At 53.9% G+C, this 18,091-nt stretch overlaps 7 protein-coding genes across 7 annotated transcripts; 4 read left to right on the forward strand and 3 right to left on the reverse strand.

The window, feature by feature from the left end:
* Positions 1–225: 225 nt before the first annotated feature.
* On the forward strand, positions 226–4,634 carry CkaCkLH20_03606 (C6 transcription factor; the record flags this gene model as incomplete). The annotated part of the gene is made up of 3 exons (XM_038886325.1): positions 226–1,190; positions 2,810–3,885; positions 3,937–4,634. 3 exons carry the CDS (start codon positions 226–228, stop codon positions 4,632–4,634), a joined length of 2,739 nt encoding a protein of 912 aa, XP_038748167.1.
* A 117-nt stretch (positions 4,635–4,751) lies between these two features.
* On the reverse strand, positions 4,752–6,331 carry CkaCkLH20_03607 (aryl-alcohol dehydrogenase; the record flags this gene model as incomplete). Its single annotated transcript, XM_038886326.1, has 3 exons — positions 4,752–5,359; positions 5,407–5,801; positions 6,054–6,331. 3 exons carry the CDS (start codon positions 6,329–6,331, stop codon positions 4,752–4,754), a joined length of 1,281 nt encoding a protein of 426 aa, XP_038748168.1.
* A 181-nt stretch (positions 6,332–6,512) lies between these two features.
* Positions 6,513–7,472, forward strand: CkaCkLH20_03608 (NAD dependent epimerase/dehydratase; the record flags this gene model as incomplete). Its single annotated transcript, XM_038886327.1, has 1 exon — positions 6,513–7,472. The coding sequence occupies one exon, from the start codon at positions 6,513–6,515 to the stop codon at positions 7,470–7,472; it is 960 nt and encodes a 319-aa protein (XP_038748169.1).
* A 341-nt stretch (positions 7,473–7,813) lies between these two features.
* On the reverse strand, positions 7,814–9,588 carry CkaCkLH20_03609 (cytochrome b2; the record flags this gene model as incomplete). Its single annotated transcript, XM_038886328.1, has 5 exons — positions 7,814–7,977; positions 8,046–8,254; positions 8,326–8,786; positions 8,840–9,384; positions 9,444–9,588. 5 exons carry the CDS (start codon positions 9,586–9,588, stop codon positions 7,814–7,816), a joined length of 1,524 nt encoding a protein of 507 aa, XP_038748170.1.
* A 747-nt stretch (positions 9,589–10,335) lies between these two features.
* Positions 10,336–11,322, forward strand: CkaCkLH20_03610 (dihydrodipicolinate synthase; the record flags this gene model as incomplete). Its single annotated transcript, XM_038886329.1, has 1 exon — positions 10,336–11,322. The coding sequence occupies one exon, from the start codon at positions 10,336–10,338 to the stop codon at positions 11,320–11,322; it is 987 nt and encodes a 328-aa protein (XP_038748171.1).
* A 273-nt stretch (positions 11,323–11,595) lies between these two features.
* On the reverse strand, positions 11,596–12,735 carry CkaCkLH20_03611 (glycosyl hydrolase; the record flags this gene model as incomplete). The annotated part of the gene is made up of 1 exon (XM_038886330.1): positions 11,596–12,735. One exon carries the CDS (start codon positions 12,733–12,735, stop codon positions 11,596–11,598), a length of 1,140 nt encoding a protein of 379 aa, XP_038748172.1.
* An 818-nt stretch (positions 12,736–13,553) lies between these two features.
* CkaCkLH20_03612 (MFS quinate transporter) lies at positions 13,554–17,848 on the forward strand (the record flags this gene model as incomplete). Its single annotated transcript, XM_038886331.1, has 9 exons — positions 13,554–13,770; positions 13,827–13,847; positions 13,899–14,086; positions 14,149–14,368; positions 14,431–14,592; positions 14,644–15,088; positions 15,145–15,523; positions 16,598–16,694; positions 16,746–17,848. 9 exons carry the CDS (start codon positions 13,554–13,556, stop codon positions 17,846–17,848), a joined length of 2,832 nt encoding a protein of 943 aa, XP_038748173.1.
* Between the last annotated feature and the right edge of the window lie 243 nt (positions 17,849–18,091).

The raw sequence follows: 18,091 nt of genomic DNA on the forward strand, positions 1-18,091 counted from the left end.
CACCACTACACTACGATATGATCTACCCCATTGAGTCAAGTCTAATGGAGATTCGTATTCCTCTTGGACATGACATGTCATGACTATAGGAACAAGCCATGTTCGCAACGAAACGAAAGAAAATCTGTCCGTGTCCTCATCTGTTTCAACTCTCAAGAGCATAGCTCGTTTTCTCAGTCACACACATCCCATTTCTCTTCTCCCGTATCAGGTTCATCTTCAACCATGAAGGCCAGCCTCCTTTTCTTCTGCTCCCTGCTTGGGCTGGCCCTCGCGCAAAGTTGCCCTGACCCCGGCGTCAATGGCTTCGCCAGTGCTGCGGGCGGCACGACTGGCGGTGGAAACGCCGCCGCCGTCACCGTCACCAACGCCAACGACCTGAAGACCGCGGCCAAAGCCTCCGGTGCCCGCGTCATTATCGTGAAGGGTAAGATCGACACCCAGGGCGCCGTCGACGTGGCGAGCGACAAGACCATCCGCGGCCAGGACTCCACCGCCACCATCATCGGAGGCTTCAACCTCAAGGGTGTCAGCAACATCATCATCAAGAACCTCAACATCCAGGCCGGCGGCTCCGTCGACACCATCGCCAGCCGCAACTCCCACCACGTCTGGTACGACCACCTCAACATCTGGGACGCCGGCGACGGCCTCCTCGACATCACCCAAGAGTCCGACTACCAGACCGTCTCCTGGTGCAAGTTCTGGTACAGCAGCAAGACCGGAGACCACCGCCTCGCGAGTCTCGTCGGCTCCGGCGGCGGCGACCACCCCGAGGACGAGGGCAAGCTGCGCGTCACCTACCACCACAACTGGTGGGCCGAGAACGTGGACCAGCGCATGCCGCGCGTCATGTACGGCGAGGGCCACATCTACAACAACTTCTTCAACTCGCCCGGCAACACCTACTGCGTCGGCTTCGGCTCCTACGGCTCCGTCCTGATCCAGAACAACTACTTCAAGGACGTCAAGAACCCGCACCAGTTCATGTACGACGTGTACGCGTACTCCGCCGCCTCGGGCAACGTCTACGACAAGACCAGCGGGGCCCAGCAGACGGGCAAGCTCGGCAGCAGGAACGTCGCCGGACAGGAGTGGGCTACCGCCGCTCCCGTCTCGCCGCCGTACTCCTACTCGCTGGACTCGGCGAGCGGCGTGCCCGACCTCGTCAAGAAGTGCGCCGGTCCCCGGTAAGGCAGCACTTCTACGGCCCAGGCAACTTGCAAGACGCTCTCTCCCTATGGCGACGACTGTTCTGTCCTATGAGCGGTTAGTGTGGCGGCAGCGTCAGTGCCGGGCCGACATCCTGCTTTGGTGTGTGTGTAAGGCTCAGAATGAGCGATATTCTCTGTACATATGAGATGGCCGGTGGATTTCAAGCAACCCATATATGCTCTAGAGAGACGATGAATCCCCGGCCTTATTATCTAGTCACTCCTTGTATATACTTGTCTTCCCTCTTGCGTAACTGTTAGGCATCAACCACTCCTACAGGCCATTTCCACTGCCTCTTGAAAGATGCGTCTCTTTCAGGTATTTGATCTAGTGGTTTGGCGCGATACTTATTATCTTATAGTTCTTACTATTAGTAAATCAGCTGGCATCCCGGCGTATTCACTTACAGCTGAAAAGGCCTCGAGTCTTAGAGTAGTAATAACTCAGGCTACTATCTAGAAAAGGGAGTGTGAATTAGTAAGACAAACAGGGTTGTCTCATAGACTCGATTCTCGTATAGGTCTTAGGTTTAATTGTTGGCATTTTCCCAGCGATAGAATCGTAAAAGACATTCAAGGTATCAACATCACCCGTTTATCTGCTTTCCCTAGGTCACGTACCAGTCGTCTGTTTACCAGAGAAAACATTTTAGGACTAACTGGAGGTTGAGAATAAGTTCTCAGGATGTCAAGCGCTTATAAGTTGAGAAGAGAAGCTTTTTTTTCAGTTGGCTCTGCGGTTCCCATGTATCAGAATCTGCCATCAACACATCTCGAAGCCTCTACACCGAAGCCTCTACACCGAAGCCTTTCTCAAATCTCAACACCCGGCGCGTATTGCTACCAGAATGAGACCAACGAGTAACGAAACAGGCATTGAAACCCACATCCCAACGATGCCAACTTGCGGAGTTCATGCGGGGAAGCGGGGTTCGTTCCGCGAGCCTTCAATCATCTCCAACTGCTTTCTAAGCGCAGCGCGGGGGGAAACATCTGACTTCGACAGTCTCTCACCCCTGTTGTTTTCTCCACACGAGTGCCGACCACCCAGTCGCCCGGCGCCGCTCATCGCGGTGTTTTGCAGCCGAACTTCTCCTCTTTCACTCCTCACGACCGACTCCAAGTCTCCCTCGCCTAGGACCCTGAATTCGACAACGCGCCGACTGCTGCCACGGGCCCCGCGACGTGCCATGTCGAAACGCAGCTGGTCGGATGCCAATGAGGGCATGGAGTTCATGACGGTATTCTCACGTTTGCCACCTTTCTCGGGACGCAAGCTGACTTTCTGGCTTTTAGTTGTTGACCGCGGGCAATGGAGAAGGGTCTTTCCCACAAATATCCCGGAAAATTAAGGCCTGTGCTGCATGCCGGAAGCACAAGGTTTGCACCATGATTCTATCGCGGAGTGAACCCCTGCTAACACGTACGCAAGATCAAATGTTTGATGGATGAGAGCGGTCCACCATGTCGTCGCTGTTCAGAAAGAAACTTGGGCTGCGTGCTGGGCAAGAACTTGCAGAGTATCATCGATGAAAAGACACAGTCAGTTTTCCACCTTTTCGCGCTTGAAAAACTTGCCACTGATGATCCTGCAGATATAATGAAGCTGTTGTCCAAGACATCGAGAGCCTTCACAATACCCTCAAAGAAATCGCCAAAAAGGTCGGCTTGCCAGAACCTGCAGCGCTTCAAAGCACAAACCTACGAGGCTCAACAGACTCGCCATCGCTGCATGGCCGTTCAGCGTCGACGACGAACGGAAACGGGTACCGTCTCGGTGTATCCGGTCAGGATAACAACCATGGCCCCTCCTGCGACAACTCACCCAAGATCTCCCCCGAGGACGAGAATCTTCCACACGTACCGATCCACTCACTCTATGCGCTCACAAAGTTGAGAGCTCTGAGATCACCAGATGCACCTGAAGGTCATTCTACCGCCCTCGACGACTTCATCGCGCGCGGAGCACTACGTCTGGACGATGCAGAACGATTATTTCGACTATACCGCGACCGGCTGGATCCTTTCATGTACGGCGTGGGGTGCAAATACCAGCAGCTGGAGGAGCTGCGTCGAAGAAGTTCCATACTCACCGCCGCCACCCTCACTGTCGCCGCTCTCCACGACCCGCAAGCCAATGGCATCTACGGCGTCTGCAGCTCCGAGTTCCGCCGTCTCACCGAGAGATCGATGTTCGACCGACGGGTAGACCGCGATTATCTGCGCGCTATGTGCGTTGCATCGTACTGGCTCAGCGATGTGTCGTGGATGTTGTCAGGGTACGCCATTCGTCGCGCAGCAGAATGCAATTTGCACAACAGCTACACTCGCGCCATCGAAGACAAGAGCGAAGAAGCTGCCGACGGAGCCAGGCTCTGGTATATACTCAACATCTGCGACCAGCACCTCGCGACATTGTACGGAAGACCTGCGATCGTCCAGGAAGACTCGTCCATGCAGAAATGGGAGGCCTTTCTTGCGTCGCCTGTCGCAAATGAGCAAGACAAGCGCTTGTCTAGTCAGGTTGCCCTCTTGGGTATCATAGGGAGCATCCGTGAACTATTCGGACCGGACAAGGGACAGCCAACACCAAGAGCATACGTTCATCAGATCACACAGTTCAATAAGGAACTTGACCATTGGTTAAATCACTGGTTGGGAACGATACCAGGTATGTTTGAGCACAACTCCTCGTCCTTCGTTAGCTAACAGTCTCCCACAGAAGAATCCGAGCACATAGGTCGCTTCCCACGGAAAGGGGCCAAGCTGCACTTCCACTTCGCAAAACTTCATCTCTACTCACATATCTTCCGCGGTTTGTCTGGAGACAACCCGATACCGTACCACTTTCTTGACTGCGCTGCAACCGCCATCTCTGTCGCCACTTCGACTATCAACTTTATCTTGACTGATCCGGACATCGCGGCTGGGGTGGTTGGAATGCCGTCTTACCTGCACTGCATGACGGCTTTCGCATGCATGTTTCTGATCAAGGTGGCAGTTAAGTACGGGGGAGACCTGATCGAGCCAGACCGTGTCTGGGATATGACAACGAGTCTCGTGCGGCACTTTCGATCGCTTCCCGCAGGGCGATGGCACTTGGCTAACCTCATGGCGCCGGGTCTCGAGCGTATGGCTGCAACCCTCAAACGCAGTCAAACGGGAGAGCTCAACCACTTGACCGAGACATTGCCTGTAGGCAATGGGATCAATGGCGCCATCGATCCACAACTAGGTGCTCCCAGTACTGACGGAACGTTCATTGGTTCCGAGGGTGAATTCTTTTTCGATTACGATATGAGTTTTGGACTGTCGCCGGTGTTCAACTTCGACTTGTCGTCCCTGAATACTGAGAACCCATCGATGGCGCCTCAAGAGTTCTCCAATGTCAACTATCAAATGGCGCAACCCAACACTTGAGGACTCGGATGTCATTTGCAACGACATATCTCCAGGAGAGCGTTGTGTTCGACAAATTCAGGCGTAATGAGGGTCGCTACTGCATGATGCCGGCGTAAAAGATGGTCAAATTTGTAATTACATACCCTGAATAGCCCTAGGCTTGTATTCCGCCTCCAAATATTTGCACTCGTCTTCCGTCAACTTGAGCTTGAGCGCCTCTACCGTCTCCTTAATCCGCTTCTCTGAGTTCAACCCCACGATGGGCCAGCACCCTTGCTGAAGCACCCAGGCCGTCGACACCAGAGCCATGCTGACGCCCCTCTTCTTCGCGACCTCCTCCACGCGGCTGACGATGTCCAGATTCGCGTCGGCAAACCAGGCCTGTGTCTTCTTATCCGTTTGGCTCCGCAGCGACGTGCTGTCCGCGCTGTCCTTGGCCAGCGGCTTTGCGAGCATGCCGCGAGCGATGGGCGACCAGGGGATGACGCCGACGCCGGTCTCGCGGCAGAAGGGGAGCATTTCGCGCTCCTCCTCGCGGTAGAGCAGGTTGTAGAATGGCTGCATGGAGATGAACTCGGTCCAGCCGTTCGACTTGGCGATGTACTGCAGGCGGGCGAACTCCCACGTGTACATGGACGACGCGCCGATATAGCGGACCTTGCCGGACTGGACGACCTCGTGGAGGGCTCGCATGATCTCTTCGGGCGGCGTTTCGCGGTCGAGGCGGTGGATCTGGAGAACGTCTGAGGCTGTTAGCTTTGATCTTGCTCCATTTGAATGTCGGACTTACCGATGTAATCCGTGCCCAAACGCTCTAAGCACTTGTCTACTGCATGGAACACGTGTTTCCTGCTGAGGCCCATCTGGTTGACGATGGGTCCGTCGTTGATGCTGGCTGGCCTCGAGTTGTCGTCCATGACGGGGTTGAAGATCTTGGACAGGATGACGACTTTTTGACGAGGGATGTTGAACTTTTTCAGCGCCTTGCCGATGACGAGTTCGGAATGGCCGTTGGAGTATGTGTCGGCAGTGTCCCACGTGTTGATGCCGTTGTCGTATGCCGCCTTGAGAAGTTCAAGGCCTTCCGCCTCATCGAGAACCCAAGGTGAGCCCTCCCATTGCGAAGTTCCGAAGGCCATGCATCCGAGGATGATCTTGGAGACCTTCAGGCCACTGTTTCCGAGCCTGCAAATTGGATGTTAGCATCTCTACCACGAATTCGTCGTTCAACGAAGTCAATGTCCAACAAAAGACCGTTCAGATCCAAGTGAGGGGTCAATTCCTTCGCTCGCTCTAGATATCGCAACTCACCTTACGTATTCCATATTGTCTGATGTTAAGGCAGAAAAGAAATCTTCTTTGATGCCAAGAGGATTCCAAACTCAACTGAATATTCTCAATTCTTAGCACGACATCGGCACAAATACGGACGAACACTCGCGAGGTTCTACTTTATCACTCATCACGTCATCCCAATATCCCCTCGTTCGCGCTTCGGCTTGATCTCCTCCGCTCGAAAACTCCCGAACCCCTGCCTCCCCGGTGCCCCACCCGGTGCGGGGGAGGCCCCAGCCGGAGCACGGCCGCGAGTTTCTGGTTGCACCGGCTTTCTCGCCGATGACCGCATTGGGGATGCTGCATCGGCGATCTCTCCGACCCAGCACCCAGAAAGCCTGCCGCAACGCATTTCCGTTGCTGCATCTCGTCGGATACATTCGGCTACTTGCTGCAGGAGATGAGGGGACTCGTTGACGACGTAATCAGTTCTGGGTGCGAAATCGGCTCATCAAGTAGGTAGTGAGGGGTTCGTCAGTCGTGAGTATCGTGGCTACATCACAATAGCCTCAATTTCCTCTCAGTAGTGTCTGTATTCATTGTACCTGAAATCGCGAAAACATGTCAAACGAAATCCTCATCACGGGCGCCGGCGGCTTCGTCGGCCAGGCCCTCGTTTCCGCCCTCGTCAACAACAACCCCGCCAACAAGCTCACCATAACCGACGTCGTCGAGCCGCCAATCCCCGCAGACGTGGCAGGGGAGAGCGGCAGAATCACGTCGCTGAAGGCCGACCTCACCGACCCGGCGGCGGTGTCGTCTCTGCTCTCGAAGCCCTTCGCCGCCGTCTACCTCCTGCACGGCCTGATGTCGGGCGGAGCCGAGGCGAACCTTGAACTGGGGTACCGAGTCAACTTTGACTCGGTGCGGGCCGTCCTCGACCACCTCCGCATCAACTACCCCGGCACCACCGTCGTCTTCACCAGCTCTTGCGCCGTGTACGGGCCCCGTCAGCCGGTGACGGAGAGCGGTGTGGTGCCGAAGCCGAAGACGTCGTACGGAACGCAGAAGCTCATGATCGAGCTGATCCTCGAGGATTACTCCCGCCGTGGGTTCCTCGATGGCCGTATTGTCCGCCTCCCTACTGTTACTGTCCGACCTGGTGCTCCCTCTGCAGCAGCCTCAAGTTTCGCGTCTGGCATTGTCCGTGAGACGCTCAAGGGTATCAAGAACGTCTTGCCGGTCAGCCGTGATCTCGAGGTCTGGGTGTGTAGTCCCGCGACGGTCGTCAAGAACCTTGTGAAGGTGAAGGACATATCGAAAGAGAAGTTTGGAGACTCCAGAGTGGTCAACTTGCCCGGCATCACAGTCACCGTGCAGGAGATGCTGGATGCTGTGGAGAAGGTCGGTGGAAAGGAGGCTCTGTCGCTGATTGAGGAGAAGAAGGATCCCGCCATCTTGGCAATTGTAGACACATGGCCGGCTCGCTATGATGTCAGTCGTGCTTATGGACTGGGCCTGGATCCCGATGGAACGTTTTTGGAGGCTGTCGAAGCTTTCGCCAAGACGTTGCAAAAATGATCGTAGATCGTCTGCGCCAGTATTTGTAGACATTTACGCCCAGGGGCCATCGATTATCCTAATGAGATGAAGTGCACTTGACGCATGGTCCCTTCAAATCATGTCCGTATGCGTGTTTTCATCATTACCCCAGAAATTGGGCCCATTATCCCTGTTCGGCTAGAATTCGGAGATACAAATGCAATACTCCATAGTAATGTTGTAAAACTATGAGTTTACAGCAATCACCGCTGTTTGTCTTTTCTCACGGGTTTTCATGCAGTTAAAGTCATCAAAGCAATTGGTAAATAATGTAAAATTTGCAAAGAGGTATCTTGCTCAGTTATCCATGAACTCCGTTCTCACAACTTGGCTCTGGCTCTTCTCAGGGGCTTCTTCTGCCTGGACTGCGCCTCAGACATGACCATGTAGTCCACATCCAAGGTATTGACCATCGCAGGCGTGGCCTGACTCAGGCTTGTAATACCGCAGAGTCGCATCGAGGTTTCGATCTCATCTTTGAGGACTAAGTAGGGAATCATCAGTTAGTATCAGGCTCCACATCGAAGAGGAAGAACAACAGCTTGAACTTACTCTGCGTGAGATGCTCAACTCCTTCTTGGCCGTAGACCAGGGAGTACAGGTATGGTCGGCCCACGCCCACCGCAGTTGCGCCGAGCGCGATGGCCTTGAGAATGTCCGAGCCGCGCTCAAAACCACCATCGATGTAGACTTCGAGTTTGTCGAAGACCTCTGGGCACTGCTCTCTGAGTTCTAGCAGGACAAGGATCGAAGCTTGCGAACTGTGAGAAGATATCGTTAGTCATTGATTGTTGACATCTCAGCAGCATCACGAAGCCTCAAATTCACTTACCCATCAAGCGAGCGACCCCCGTGGTTGCTAAGGAGAACACCATCTACGCCGTATTCAACAGCCAAGCGGACATCGTCTGCGGTCTGAACGCCCTTGAGAACGATCGGTACGCCACTCGCCTCCCGGATCCACGTGAGATCTTCCCAGGTGATTGACTTGTCAATGTACTGAGCCATGAGACGTCCCAGTCCGCTGCCCTTCTTGTCCTTGCTGCTCTCGGCGTTGCTGATGGCTGACCGGATTGTGCCTGCCTGAGCAGCTCGTTCGTCGGCCTCTCGCTTACCCGGCACTGGCGCATCAACCGTCACGAAGATAGCCTTGATACCAAGCGCCCGAGCGGACCTGAGAATCTCGATGGTCTTGTGGCGTTCGGAGTTGATGTAGAGTTGGAAGAAGAACGGCTGATTGGCAGGAGCCGCGTTGACGATCGACTTGAGCGTGTACGATGCGTTGCTCGAGATCTGACCCAAGATTAGTTACAGAGACCATGCCTCTACGGCATCTAGTGACTTACACATTGGATGATACCTTCACTGGCTGCTCCACGACTCAGAGCAAGTTCTCCATCAGGATGTACCAGCTTGGCCATAGCTGCAGGAGAGATGAAGAAGGGAGCTGAACTCTCAAAGCCGAGAATGTTGGTCTTGAAGTCCACATGTGACACGTTTCTCAGGATCCTGGGTCGGATCATGATCCTGCGCACGAGCTCCTTGTTCTTGGTGTATGTGATGAGATCAGTAGCGGCGGAAGAGTAGAACGCCCATGTCTTCGGCGTCAGCGCCTTGGACGCTACTACTGTGAGATCCGGAGCGCTGATGATGGACTCCAGAGGCGGGATGATATCCTCTTCCTGCGTTGATGACGGTGCCTGAGCAACCTCCGCCGGTGCCGTAGCTACGCCATTCTTGCCTCTTGGCTGTGATGCCGCAGCCGGCACGTCCGGAGTGGCATCCTTCAGTATGCCAATGAACTTCTCCTCCGGGAGCTCTTCGAGAATATCCGGAGCGTGGACTTCATCGAAGATCTTGGTGGCGTTCGAGCCGGCGCACTTGAGCAGAACTGGAGAGAGTCCAAGCGGTGAGACGAATGACTCGGAGCTGACGACGAGGAAAACTTACCTGACGGACCTCCAGGATGCTCGCTGATAAAATCGGTGATATCCCAAACCTTGGAGTGCACAGCTATCCAGCAATCCGCCTTCGTGTTGTGTTTGCTGAGATCATTGAGGCTGATCACGTTGCCTTCCTGCGCCTTCGCTGCCATGGTGTGTTTCGGGGATGTTGGGTGTCTCAAGTCGGTGGTCGGATTGCGCTCTCTACGTGTGTCTCTGCCAACACAAGTTTCCTCCCCTCGTCTCCAAAGTCTACTTTAGTCGGAGTAAGAGATGGTACAAACATATTGCTTGTCAAAGTCATGGAAAAGCAAATTTGACAAGTCGCCACAATGCCTGCCAAGCCCCATCAGCTCCAGACCGCGCTTTCGCAAAACCGCCAGCTCGGATTGTCATCACAAATCGCGACGTGCCCCGTCTTCCCCGACGGCCGCGCTCGACACCCCTGTCGCCTCCGCATCGCCATTCCCCCATGATTCGGCTTTCTCGCCGATGTGGGCCGGTTACAGAGGCGTTCCGGGTCAGCTCCGAGTGTGCTGATTCCCAACTCGCTCGTAATGAAGTGCTGCTTGTCTTACGTATCGAGAATTGCAGATGATTCAACTGGACAAAGTCGTTCCCAACAGTGGATTCTTCTGGCCAGTTCGAGCTGCGAAATCGGGGCATAACCCGACATCAGGACATTCTGCAAGTTAACCATGGGTTCTCCGCATTACTCTCCGCATCTTCGGAGTTGGAGTCTGGCTGTTATGAGGGGTTGGTTTCCAGTCAGGATCGCAAAGTCACCCAAACCCTCACCTTTAAACGAAGTGAGATTTTCCCGATACAAGGAAACCAGCTTATCATCCTCATTCAAGACACACTTTGGTTGTATTGTCTAATTGCCCAGAACCTTCACCATGCCTTCAAGTACCATCGCCTCCAAGTCCAAGCCCCTCCCGCCGGGGGTTTACACCCCTGTTGTTACCATCTACAAAGCCGGCGACCCTCTTCAGCCCGTCGACCATGACGCCATGTACAAGCAGTGCCAGGCGCTTGTCGGCGCAGGCATGCATGGTCTCGTCTACCTGGGCACCAACGGCGAGCTCGCCCTCCTGACGGCCGACGAGCGCAAAGCAATCGTCCAGACCGCGGCCCGCGCCGTCAAAGATCTCCAGAAGCCCGACTACCCCATCGTGGCCGGCATTTCCGCACAGTCGACTCGCGAGTCCATCCTGAACGCCCAGGATGCCGCGAGCGCCGGCGCCAACTTCGCGCTGCTCCTGCCGCCGAGCTACTGGGCCAAGGCGCTCTCCAACGACGCGATTCTGGGGTACTACCGTGACGTCGCTGATAACTCGCCCATCCCGATCGTCATTTACAACTTCCCCGGCGTGACATCTGGCGTGGATCTTGACTCCGATCAGCTCACGACTCTCGCGTCGCACCCTAACATCGTGGCCGTAAAGTTGACTTGCGGAAACGTGGGTAAGCTCACGAGGTTAACGAGCAAGTTCGCCCACGAGCAGTTTGGTGTTTTCGGCGGTAGCAGTGACTACCTGCTCCCTACACTGCAGGCGGGAGGAAGTGGCTGCGTGACAGGAATGGGTAACATCTTCCCCGGTTCTACGTCTGCTGTATACGACTTATGGAAGGCTGGAAAGGTAGAGGAGGCGCAGAAGCTGCAGTACGACGTGGCAAACGCGGAGTGGGCTTGTAAGAAGGGTATTGCTCTGACCAAGTATGGCGCATGGCACTTCCTCGGTCGTGACATTGGCATCGCGGATGAGTCCTCGTGGTACATGAGGAAGCCGTATCTGCCGCTAGCTGACGCCACTAAGAAATGGGCCTTGGAGACATTAGGAGTACTAGAGACGACGGAAAAGCGAAGATCATGGAGTAAATAGTCCAAGAGCGAGCATTCTTTGAGTAAATCAAAATCTCTCCAACTTCAAAACGTATTGCGCTGTCTTTGTCCCTTTTCTCCTCATAATGAGAATGGGGTGAATCACATCGATCACTCCAGTCCACAGCATCAAACAAAACCCAGAATCAGAGCTGCGCAGCATCTAAATAGGATTGGATCATTTTGCAAAGGAATCTGTTATAAATGGAGTTGGGACTGAGTAAATTGAATCATGAATTCATGATTCATCTATCTAAACATTAAACCCCCAAGCTCATACTCCTTGAACCCAGTCCTCAATATTGTCAACCCTAACATACTTGATGTACTGGCGATGGAACGTAAACGCAATGTGAACCACCGGCTTTTCCAAGTCCACAAAAATGCTTGGGTAGCTGAGCTCACGGTTTGTCTTCTCTTTCGAGTTATTCGTCATGCAGAAACCATCACCCTCCTCCAAGACTCTCTCCTTCCATGTCAAGCCTTCATCGCTCGAGATGCCCACCGTCAAGGTCTTACGGGGTGTTCCCCAGATAGCCGTCTTGCCGTTGACAGCCTCTTGGTTCGGACGCTTGTCATCCTCGGGCGTGATGTCGTCGTACAAGCCTTCCCTCTTAGCCATGTCCGGCTCCGCGGCAGAACGGTTGAACACAATGGCTAGGTTGCCTGATGGTAGGCGAGCCGCGCAAATACCGCTGTTGGGATTCGGCAACGACGTCGGCTTGGGTGCAGCCCAATTCAAACCATCGGGAGAGGTTGATCGGTAGACATTGTCTGCCCAGCGGCTGCGGAAGAAAGCAACGTAATCTGTGCTCTTCTTGCCAGGTGCAATGACGTTCATATGCACTGAACCGATGCTGTCAGGAACAACATTCTCAGTCCACGTCTGACCGTCGTCCTTGGAGTAGAAAACGGCGGAAATGTCGTTGTTGCCGATCCATCTTTGCCCGGGCGTTGATCGGCAGTGAAACACAGGCAGAACCCAGGTGCCGTCACCCAGTACCACCAAGGGCTGGCGTACAAATGCCCCGGTAACACCTTTGAGAGGGAACCGCGGCTCAGACCACGTCACGCCGTTATCGTTCGACGTACGAGCCATGATGTAGCAGCCATCTTGGTTACCGGCGTCTTGTGAAGTGTGGAACAGCCAAATCTCGCCCGTCTTGGGGGCTCTGAAGAGCACGGGGTTCTGGCAGCTGCGGTTGGTGTCGGACGAGATCTTCTGCGGGGTGGACCAAGTGTTGGAACCGGGCTCTTGGCGAGACAGCCAGATGCTGATGTCCGGCAGGCCTTCCTGAGAGCCGCCGAACCAGACGCACAGCAACGTCTTATCTCGGAGTTGGAGAAGGTTGGAGGCGTGCGACTGGATTGTTACCGCAGGGATGGCGGCGGTGTGAAGAGTTGGAGACGACATCCTGGAAGTCAAACCACCAGGACGATTACTTGAGCGAAGAACGTGGGGTCGTTGTTTGGTTGATACAGCTTTGCTTTCCCCGAGTATTCTTTGGCAGTTGATCTTTCCAAAGAGTTCCAGTAGCATCAGACCCTGCCCGAAAGCAGTCGGTTCTAAGTATTCGCAGATTATGCCAAGTTGTGACTCTGATGCCCCGCGTCCGTTGTTCCCCGCTTCCAACTTCACTCGCGACTCAGGATTCCACCCGGCCCAAACTCCGGCCCCGCTATTCCATCTCCCGGGAAGCCCCCGTTCTTGTGCTTCTTGTGACACGATGCGAAAGTAAGAGGCTAGGACTGGTCGCCGAATTTCCCAATCCCGCCTAGCTCGCCGGAAACCTGGGGTTGCGAAGAAACCCCCTGATATCGAATCCGGGGAGAGTGGGATATGTGGGTAAGATCACCTGGCAAGATTATCAAACGATTGCAATTCGCGGCCTTTCAACTGGATGATCTCTCGTCGCTCCCGGCCTTCTCGCCGATTTATTGCATTGGTCTGCTTTCTCATGGTTCCCCATGCAGTTTGGCTTGAGTGAACGGCTGTGGGTTACGCGGGGTAGTTCGGCTCTTGGTATTGCTGGCGCCTCCTCCCCACGGGGTGGTAAGTTTGTTACGGATGCAAACAGACTATTGACTCAGGAAACTCGGATATATGATACAGCCAGAGCCATCACTTTAACTTCCTCTCTGACACAAGTGATCGTTCGGTAGTCTGTCCGTCAACGAAAACTTCAGCTCTTCAGTCCCTTCACCACAATCAACACTGAACGTACTGCGAAAATGGCGGGCGGAGGTTCGTTATTCGCCTCTCCCGAGTGGAAGAAGGACCCTCGGGAGATTTTCAACGCCAAACTCCTCTTGCTGGGTATCACGATCGCCTTCGCAGGATGTGCATACGGCTTTGACCAGGGGAACATCGGAGGCATTATGACTTTCCCCTCGTTCAGGAAAGCCTTCGGATTTGACACGATCAGTACGGAGGAGGCAGACAAAAGAGGTAAGAAACGACACCAAAAAAGCGTCCTCGAAACAGAGACTAACGGGAAAGAATAGAGGGCAATATTGCAGCAATGCGTAAGTGGACTTCGTATCTAACGAGCCTTATACAACCCTAACATGAACAAGTGGCTGCTGGTGGTACCGCTGGCGCGTTGCTCGCAGCACCTCTATCCGACTATCTTGGACGCAAGAAGGCAGTTACATCCATGGCTGCACTATTCCTAGTCGGCTGTGGAATGCAAGAGGTTCCGAATCTCGACGTTCTCTACGCTGGTCGTCTGCTGGCTGGTGTCGCTATCGGTGCAACTTCTATGGTGAGTGACCCATTGGGCGGTCTACGTTGACTATCATAACTAACGACAACTCATCAATATAGTTGGCTCCCCAATATCTCGCCGAAAACTCCCCCAAGTCTATTCGCGGCTCTCTCACCACGTCTTACAACCTCATGATCATCCTTGCTTTAGCGATTGCATTCTGGGTCAACTATGCCGTTAGTCTTTGGCCCAATCAAGACCCCAACAACAACATGGCTTGGCAGCTGGCTCTTGGCATTCAACTCATCCCCGGATTCTTCCTCTTCGTCCTCATTTGGTGTAAGTGGTCTCCCGCATGCAAGGTGACACACGAAGATTCAGAAACTGATGGTTGTAACCAGTCGTCGTTGAAACACCTCGAGCGTTGATCGCGAAGGGAAAGGATGAGCGTGGACTGAAAAACCTGTGCAAGTTGCGAGGCCTGCCCGCCGAGCACCCTTACGTTCGGCAAGAGTACATGGAAATTACAGCTCAAGTTGAGGCTGAACAACAGACTGCTAAGGGTAAGTTAGTTCGATCTCTGTGGAATGATTGGCACTAATGGAGTCCAACAGGAACCAACTACCTCGTTGTCATGAAAGACATCGCCACGAACCCCAGCAACCGTCGTCGTCTCTTCCTTGCCGTCACGCTGTTCTTGTTCCACAAGCTCACCGGAACCGACTCGCTCAACTACTTCGCGCCTCAAATCTTCGCCATGATCGGTGTCCCGAAGGGCTCCAGCTCTCTCCTCACGACCGGTGTCTACGGTGTAGTCAAGCTGGCCACTACGATCATTTACGTCACTGTCATCGTCGACCGCGTTGGACGTCGCCTTCCTCTCATCATCGGCGCGACCATCCAAGCTACTTCCATGCTTTACATCGGACTGTTCATTCGCTTTTCTGACGTCGAGGCCGGAAGCGGAACTACTCCCGGTGGAATCGTTGGTATCATCATGATCTATCTTTATGCCTTCGGATGGTCATTCGGACATTCAGTCGCGCCGTACTTGACTGCGTAAGTACTATTGAAGCCCGACGCGAACAGGTTCAATCATGCTAACTGATGAACAGTGCTGAAATCTTCCCTGCTCGTATCCGGTCTTTCTGCATGTCGTGTTGCCTGTTCACCAACTGGATCGTCAACTACGGCATTACGTCTGCTACTCCCCACATGCTGCGGACCATGGGCTATGGTACTTTCTTGTTCTTCGCCGTCATGACCTACATCGGCGCCGTCTTCGTTTGGTTCTGCTTGCCGGAGCTCAAGGGCCGTAGTATCGAGTCCATGGACGACCTGTTTGCGCACTCCCTTTGGACCATGTTCAAGCGTGCTTACCCGACGGAAGATGAGAAGGTCAGACACGATGTGCAGGAGAGGCTGCACGACAAGGAGCAAGGCGACGACAAGGATATTTCCCACGTGGCTATGGTCGAGGACAACAGCAGGCGGGTATGAGTAATTCGCAACCATTTCGCAGTCATAGTGCCTGCTGCTGGGTTGCCGATTGTGTTGGATTTCAGTGTCCATACAAGGAGGAGGAAGCATAAGCGTGCGTTGCTGTAGTTTTGAGTCATGAAATACCCGAAGATCGCAATTTGATTTGCTCAACTGTCTGTAACTATGCTTGCTTCTGTGTGTTTTTGGGTTTTCCAAAGTGAAAAGAAGAGTAACAGCAGAAGAAACGAGTCATTTAAGATCAGCAGCCTCTCTAAGAAATATCGTAAACAGCAGACGCGCAAGCCGTTGCGGTCTGGAACGTTGATAACATCGCGAATAGGAGAAAAGATACGACGAGATAAGACAAGACAATATTGATCCACTTGATCTCATTGAGCATCCTAGCGAGCGAATTAGATAACAGTTATTCAGATGACAAGATCTCGGTGCGGAGTCAAGGGCCGATGGCGGGCAGCATCAGCTCCAACGCGGGGAAGAAGACATTCGCCGACGGCGTAGCACTAGAACGAAACAGGCATGAGACCCGTTCATATCTGACTGGCAAGTTCCGCTCATTTCTCCCTGCAATCCACTTTATCGTGCTTTCGGCGGTCCTCTTTTCCCTCTTGACATCGAAGGACCCCTACGTCACGCCCATTACGCCCAACGCGCCGCTGCATAACTTCAATCATCAATCGCCATTCACGTTAGACTATTCAGAAAACGAGCATTGCCATGGCCTCCGCTTCTCAGACCGAAACGCGCCGAAGAAAGGGGTCCAAGCATGATAAGACTGGCTGTCTAACGTGCCGATATCGGTGAGACCTCACCGAGCCCGTTGGCCCGTGGTTCTGGGTATGTGATTCTGACAATCTCGGAGCACCTAGGCGCAAGAAATGTGTCGAAAACACGTTCCCTGTTTGCGGGACATGTTCGCGATTGAATTTGAAGTGCATCCGGGAATCGATTCGCGATGTCGTACCTCGGAAACCACAGTCTAGTCCGCCTCGAAGTTCAGTGCCGGATTTCCCACATCAGCGGTCGCGATGTTTTCCGCTATGCGCACCAGCACCGACCGCAGATCAGTACGAGCCGCCACAGAAGCGGCAGGTTATGCGGTACTACATTGAGATTCTCAGTCAATACTTGACGGTAAATGAGCAGTTCAACTCTTTCCTCTCAGGTGAGTGACGAAAACCTGTTGCCTCAAGGCGCAAGACTTAACATGATCCAGCATTTCTTCCTATGGCGATGGAGTCATCTGTTCTGTATGATGCACTTGTTGCTTTTGCATCCGGCCATCTATCCCTCAGCGATCATTCATACAAGGTCGCAGCTCTTGAGGCTCACTCGACAGCTATGGGCAACCTGGCAACGGCTCTCAGTAACCCCCAGAACGACATCACCTGGTACGAAACCAAAGTGGCGACCTGCCTCGCCTTCGTGATCGGGGAAGTCTGTGTGGGCAGTTGTCACGGATGGCAGACGCACTTGCAAGGCGCGAAGCTCATGATAGAGTCCGCCACGGCAGACATGAGCTCCGGCGTCACACTCCGCGGGCCAGACGTCTTCAAGAAGAGCTCCGAAGGCCAGTGGATCTTACGAAACTTCGCATATCACGATATCGTCGGAAGCGTTACTCTCAGGCGGCGACCTCTACTGGACTGCAGTTACCTGGACGGCATCACGGATGTCGTCGATACTTACTTGGGAGTCGCGACTGAATTGCTGCGCTATGTCTCCACACTCTGTTGTCTCGACGAGGAGACGAGAGTTGATCCGGACTTCTCTGACGATGAAAACACCGAGCGAATGGTGCGCTTTCACCAAACTTGCTCCGAGACCGAGCAGGAGCTGCAGGGTTGGCGGTGTCGCCCAGACGCTGCACCGGAATTGATGGCATTGGCCCACGCTTTCAGGAGCGCCGTTTTGATATTTCTGTATCGACTCGTGCGAACCAGAAGTGAGGGCGAATCGTTCTCCCCTGAGAAAGACGGGCTTTCGGCAGTAGGGAGCTGGGATATTCTTCCCACCAAGATTCGCACGCAGATATCCAACATCCTCAGGCACGTCTCCGATATTCCAGTCGGAAGTCATGCGGAATCTGCAATTCTATTTCCTTTGTTCCTCGCCGGCGGAGAGGCTACGGAGGATCACCACATGGATGCCGTCCGAAACCGGCTGCAGTTGACGTTGCAGAAGCGGCGGTTCCAGAACATCGCTCTATCGTTGGACACTCTTGAGGATCTGTGGCATAAGCGAAAGACGGAGGATGGCTCTCAAGTCGACTGGACGGAAATCCTGGACGCGTCCGGAGAGCCTTTATTGTTGACTTGAGGCAAGCCGGCAAGGCAGAAATCGCCGAACTCTTCAATCATATCCGGAGATCCAGGACCATGGGTGTGCGCGAATTCTACTAGCCCGCGGCCGACAACCTTCCGATGCGTGTCATTCTGAGAGTAACACCACGTTCAATGAGGCGGAGCACGACATGGGCATGATGATCGAGGTGTCAGTTCCCAACGAGATGCGCGCGCAGCGCCAGAACATGCAGTACCTACATCAAGTACGACTGTATAA

Source organism: Colletotrichum karsti (genome assembly GCF_011947395.1).
Source record: "Colletotrichum karsti strain CkLH20 chromosome Unknown Scaffold9, whole genome shotgun sequence".
Taxonomy (NCBI): domain Eukaryota; kingdom Fungi; phylum Ascomycota; class Sordariomycetes; order Glomerellales; family Glomerellaceae; genus Colletotrichum; species Colletotrichum karsti.